The sequence below is a fragment of the Medicago truncatula genome, chromosome 8, assembly GCF_003473485.1.
Source record: "Medicago truncatula cultivar Jemalong A17 chromosome 8, MtrunA17r5.0-ANR, whole genome shotgun sequence".
Classification (NCBI taxonomy): Eukaryota; Viridiplantae; Streptophyta; class Magnoliopsida; order Fabales; family Fabaceae; genus Medicago; species Medicago truncatula.
The window spans coordinates 45,131,468-45,137,196 of record NC_053049.1 but is presented as its reverse complement, the minus strand read 5'-3'; the positions used below and the strand labels follow the sequence as shown (position 1 = coordinate 45,137,196).

At 32.7% G+C, this 5,729-nt stretch overlaps 1 protein-coding gene across 2 annotated transcripts; it reads right to left on the bottom strand.

Moving 5' to 3' along the window:
* Positions 1-1,106: 1,106 nt before the first annotated feature.
* Positions 1,107-5,524, bottom strand: LOC25502049 (transcription factor EGL1). Of its 2 annotated transcripts, none has more exons than XM_024773454.2 (8): positions 5,149-5,524; positions 4,243-4,497; positions 4,037-4,133; positions 3,791-3,805; positions 3,191-3,247; positions 2,298-3,077; positions 1,673-2,119; positions 1,107-1,439 (listed from the first exon to the last, which is right to left on the bottom strand). In XM_024773454.2, exons 1-8 carry the CDS (start codon positions 5,244-5,246, stop codon positions 1,368-1,370), a joined length of 1,821 nt encoding a protein of 606 aa, XP_024629222.1. In that variant the 5' UTR covers positions 5,247-5,524; the 3' UTR covers positions 1,107-1,367. The 2 variants fall into 2 exon arrangements, with proteins under 2 accessions (XP_024629222.1, XP_013447039.1); XM_013591585.3 differs by having other exon boundaries at positions 4,037-4,125.
* Between the last annotated feature and the right edge of the window lie 205 nt (positions 5,525-5,729).

Sequence of the window (5,729 nt, the reverse complement as noted above, 5' to 3'; positions counted from 1 at the left end):
GTAAAATCAAAGAAAGATTTATGATGAATTTTATTTATAGTCACTAATGATTTATAGTGCGAGCATAAGAGAAGTAGATTGTCACGGTTAAAATTCTCTTATTTTCTCAATTATTACGATATATCAACCATCAAATATAAAGAGAAAATGAGAGATAAAATTATAGAGAAAAGAGTAAATTGACTTTGATGGTTGAGAAATTACACAATTGATAAAATCCGAAAAAATTTCAATAGAGAAAATCCCAGACCTTACATATGTTATGCATTGTTCTTACCGACTGAGCTAAGCTCAAGAGAACAGAATCCATTCTCTTATGAAATTGAATGATAATGTAATAAAAAGTACAAAGAAGATGGTTATAAGTTTTTTTTAAGGGAGAAGATAGTTATGAGTTAAAAAATCATTAATGTATCATTAAATTTTATGAAATTTTTGAATAACGTAGATCCTTTAAAGAAGATAGTCAATTTCAAATTATAAAATCATTTACAACATAACACTCCATTTTTTGTGCTTAAGTGGGAAATGCATGTACACATCATCTTTTTTTTTTTTTAATTTTCAATGATATTTCTTAATAAGCATCCAATCTCTCCAACCTAGCACCTCTGAAAATATATCCTATTAATAATTCAATGTCATTGTATTTCAACAAAATTTATTAATTTGTGTATAATTTATTACATATGGCCCATGAAAATTAAAAAGAGAGAGAGGATGCTTATATAGCCACCCTTCATCAAACATTTTCTCTCCACAATGAGGGTGCTTATTAATTCCGGTGTTAAATGGTGAAACCCACCATTGTGGATGCTGTAAGAAACTATAGTAGATAGCTTGCCTAAAAAAAAGTAGGTTGCTTTATTAGTGAGCTAGTGGATCATTGCAAGATTTTTTTTTTTTTAAATTCATCCAAATCAGCTCATACAAAAAAAAAAAAAAAACAATAAAATCGGCTCATAGTGGGATGCCTGTTTTTTAAAAAAAAAACATGGTGAGCATGACTAGATCCTATATACTATCTGATTTGCATTTCTTGAATTACAAGAATACTTAAAAATGTCTATGAGGGAGAAATTTCTAAACAAAGTGAGAAGTATAGATTCATGTGAAATCATTGGTTAATTTAATTCAGTATAATTTCAACTAGCCTATCTACCAATTTACAAGTGCTGAAACAAATGTCCATGTTACATCACCAATAGGTATTCCACAGACTAACTTTTTCTTTATATCTGAAGTCTTGAAAACAAAAAGCATCTCCAAGAATTTCCATTTGTGACTATAAGAATCTCTGTGTGACACGCCAGTGGGAGGAATTAAATTGAACATCTCCATTTTATTTTTATTTTTAAATACAAAAATCAAAACTTTGAAGCCACTTTTTGGAGGGCTTGCTTGATCCTTTTTGTTGTTGCATTAGCTGGTCCTTTGAACTGCAAATAAAAGGAAGCATAAATTTAGATAAAAGACTATTAAATTGTAGCCCTTATCAAATTAGTCCCCTACATTAACAATATTTCAAAATGTTCTTGAAATTGCAAAATGTTAATCAGATTGGTGCTTGAGATAATTGATATTCTCAAGGACTTTAAGGACATTAAGTTGATACAGTCCTACAATTTTAGATAGCAAATTGTTATTTACTCAAATATATTCAAGAGCTCACCTTAGATTTAATGATTAGATGAAGACTCCCATCAGCTTCTTCTGTTGATTGAACTGAATTAAAATCTATGTTGAGATTGTTAACTGCTTCCATAATTTCTAATATCCTTCCTGCTTTAGAAGGGCACTTCATTTCAATTACAACTCCATTGTCACTCATACTGACAGTAACATTCTTATTAGAACTTCCTTTTGAAGCATCTGAACAAATCTCTCTCCTTGTCTCCTCTATGTCACAAATTTTCCTCTTTTTCACCATAGGTTTCTTCCCATTGTTAGTTTTGTTATTATAGTAATGATCAGTAGTCCTCTCCACCATATCATGATGTGATTTTTTACTTCTAGACTCTATACCTGTTGGCTCTCTTTGAGCTTCCAACTCTCTTATCTTTTTCTCAAGCTTTCTAAGGTATTCAATTGCATCATCTAGTATAGAGACTTTGTCATCCTGCATGAATAATGTATTTAGTTAGTTTTTGATGAAAATGTAACACTGATGCTTCAGATTGAAGGCGTGTCCTGTGTCTGACACAATATTATGTCTAGTGTTTGTGCTTGTGTCGGTGCTTCATAGGTGGTGCTGAATGATCAAGCTAAGAAATATGATGACTAACATATAATATTACCTTACTATTTGAAGGAACCATTGATCTAAGAGTTAAAAACCTTTCATTTAGCTTTGCTCTTCTCCTTCTTTCTGACAAAACATGGTTCATACCTTCATCAGCCTCTAGTCTTGTACCTTCTCTATAGTCATTCTCCTCTTGAGATTCAAGCAAACCATCAGTATGCATCCGCGGAACTTCGAACAAAATCTTCTTCAATAACTTTTGTGAGGTCCCTTGTCTTGGCCTTTGGAAATTCACAGGCACACCTTTGTTCCAAACACAAAAGCTTGATTCTTGATGAAAGTTTTGAAAATGCATCCCCATTGTTAACTGGTCATTGCTTTTTAAAAGTTCTGAAAGAATTTTCTGATAATGCCAATCTTCACTTAGAGGATCCACTAAACTCATTTTTTGGTTATTATTGCAATCTTCTCCAACCTTAGGAGCAGAAGAAATATTTTGTGATATGCAGTCACTTGAATTCACGGAGTTATGAACACAGTTGCTCAAATCATCATCCAAAACTTGCCAGCTTTCAACCATGAATGTTTCATTTCGTAGTTGATTGGCTTGTAATGCATTTGAGCTCCCATTAGGAGAGGTTGTTGTGTTGATTATGTCATATCCAACTTCTGGAATTAATTCAACATCATAATCATTATCATCAAATGCTACACAAGCAACACCTTCGTTATTTCTCGAACTCAATGTAGCTCGAGCGTTAATAGGGTCATCGACACTTAGACTATTCAGTAAAGAAGTTTTGATCTGTTGAATGAGACTGAGATCTTCCGATACCTTCACACAAAAGAGGAATAATTCAGCAACATGATTACAAGAAGTTGAGGGAGCAATAACAGAATAGTAATATTAATGTTATAAAAAACAAGGGAAAAACCAAAAAGACTTACGTGATCAGTTGTGCCTAGCTCAATGACCCCTTTCATAAAAGGAAAACACACCACTGTCTGAAAGTTGAGAGGAAGGAAACAAATTACACAATGCATTGATTATATTTTTGGTTTCTAAAACTTGGATGATTATCGGTCTTAGATTATAACTTGTAAGCCTTTAGGTTCGGAAACTAATAGCGTGTTTGATTATGCAGAATAAAGGCTTTTATCACACATCTACTTAAAAGCTACACTGTGTAGCTTCGATGTGATCGCACATCTGCAGTATTACGTACCCACCGTGATACCAAACACATGATGAGTCCCTTGACTTGAAAATAACCATAAGCATGGAACATAAGACCTCAAAGAGTCTTGCATTGTCTAAGATAACAGTCTATCATAGCAGAAACTACATGAGCCCAAATAGTAACAAGGATGCATACTATTGCAGAAGTACTTAGACTAAACACTAAAGAGTGGTTTCCAAAGCAACACCTATCTTAGCACATGTAAATTTCTTTGCATTATTTTCGATATCACTAAGCAAACTATTAATAACTATTGGAGTTCATTTATAGTAAAAGACAATTAAGAAAAGAAAAAATAGAATGGTACCTGAATTGATGCACTCTGAGCATGGGAGAAGACAGGTGTCACAAATGTGTTTATGGAACAAAACCAACAAAGAAGATAAATTTTAGACTTTGTGTCATATTTTAATCACAATTAGAGTACAATAAGACAACTATCTCTGTTTCTTTTTATAAGTACCTTTTGTGAGTGTAAAAAGGGACGGAGATAGTCTATTTTAATCAAAACCAGAAGAAAGAACAAGCCATCTCAAAAAACAGAAACATATACCTTTGCGAGGAGAGCGCGACTAAACTCTTTGCAATCAACAGAATAGGCATCAATCAGCCAAATTGGTTGGCCATTTTCTAGAGCTCTTCCTGGCACACTAAGAACACGCGTACTTGAGGATAAATACGAATGAATATATGTACAATTTAAAAACAGAAAATCAAACTAGAAAGGAACACAAAAAAGGAAAAAAGAGTAAGATTTACCCTTGGCCAATGTTGAATACAAAGGACATGCAAACCAAATAGTACCACTCAGTATCTGTGAGATCATCAGGTGAAAGTGCTGCAGAAGGCCTTTTTGTTTGAGGATTGGTATCTACAGGTTTGAGGGACCGGAAAAGCTCTCTCAGCTGCTCACTCCTCTGTAAGCCTATTTCGTCAGAACTAAGTTCCACTCCTTGACTTGTTTTCCTTGTCTTAATCTCTCCATTGTAATATCCTTCTCCCCAGCTCAACACCCTGAAAAATGGTCAAGGAAAAAGGCCTTGTTGATGAACAGCTTATCGTATAAGTGCTTATCTGTAAGCTATTTCTATAACAAGAGATTAAATGAAGTCAGACTGTTTTCATAAGCTATAATCTGTTATTCTGTTTTCATTAGCTATTATGAAGAGCTTATAAAATACCCTGAAAACAATTTATGACATGTCATAAGCTATTTCAATAAACTCTGTAAGGAGTAAGATAATCTCATATGTGCTTATGTCAATAATCGAGCGTAAATAAATCAATAAAAACGGATTCAAATCGATTTTGAATAGAATATAGCTTCTTAGCAACAACCTTTAGTGCAGCAAGTAGTAACAGAAAATCTAATACCAGATTCAGATTTTCAAGATTCAAATGAAAAGTTAACTATTCATCTAAGATAACAAATAAGTGGTTAAAATAGAGTTGATGATTATTAATAGAACCAAAACTACATTAGCACAAAAAAAAAAAAAAAAAAAAAAAATTGTAATCAAATTTGGCAGATAATGTCTCATATATCATATAAAGTCTTAGTTTCAAGGTATTGGAAAGACATGAACATATTCAAGAAGGAAAATATAAGAAAATAGCATAAACACATTTAATGAGGTACTATGAATGAAACAGTTTGTATCTTACCCTGGTTGGTTAACAGATTCAGACCAGAATATTACATAACTCCATTGAATGCTTCTAACTGCCAAAGCAAGTTGTTCCTTCATGTTTTGTGGCACCATTGTATACTTAAACAACAGCAACAACACAACCTATGATTACTCTACAATATCTGAATTCATTGAAACAAAGACAGTTCTTGTTTGCTTGATTGAAAAATGTTTTTGTCTGAACTGAAAAGCAAGTTTCCAAAACAGAAGTGATTGTTTTTCAGTTACTAGATTTAGAAACAATAACTGTTATGGCTACAAAAAAGTGTGGTATAGATTCAGATGTTGACTTGAGAGGGAGGATTGAAAATTTGCAATAATGCTATGTTCTGATAAGATGGTTGGTAGTAAAAGTATATATATGCAGCGGAGGTTAAAAAAAGCAAAGAGTTGCGACTGAAATGAAATACTGCGGTTGATTTTATATATATTTTTAATTCATATACCTAGCATTATTATTTTTACCAAAACCGTCCAAAACATAAACGTGACACTCACTTCAAAGACTGCAAGATGGAAAAAAAAGTACAGGTGCACACACATGTATGATCCAAC

Coding starts and splice junctions, on each gene's coding strand:
- LOC25502049 (XM_024773454.2), bottom strand. CDS start 5,246: ATGGTGCCACAAAACATGAAGGAACAACTTGCTTTGGCAGTTAGAAGC. Junction 4,498..5,148: donor GAATCTGTTAACCAACCAGG/GTAAGATACAAA, acceptor ACCATTTTTCAG/GGTGTTGAGCTGGGGAGAAG. Junction 3,078..3,190: donor AGCTAGGCACAACTGATCAC/GTAAGTCTTTTT, acceptor TTTTGTGTGAAG/GTATCGGAAGATCTCAGTCT.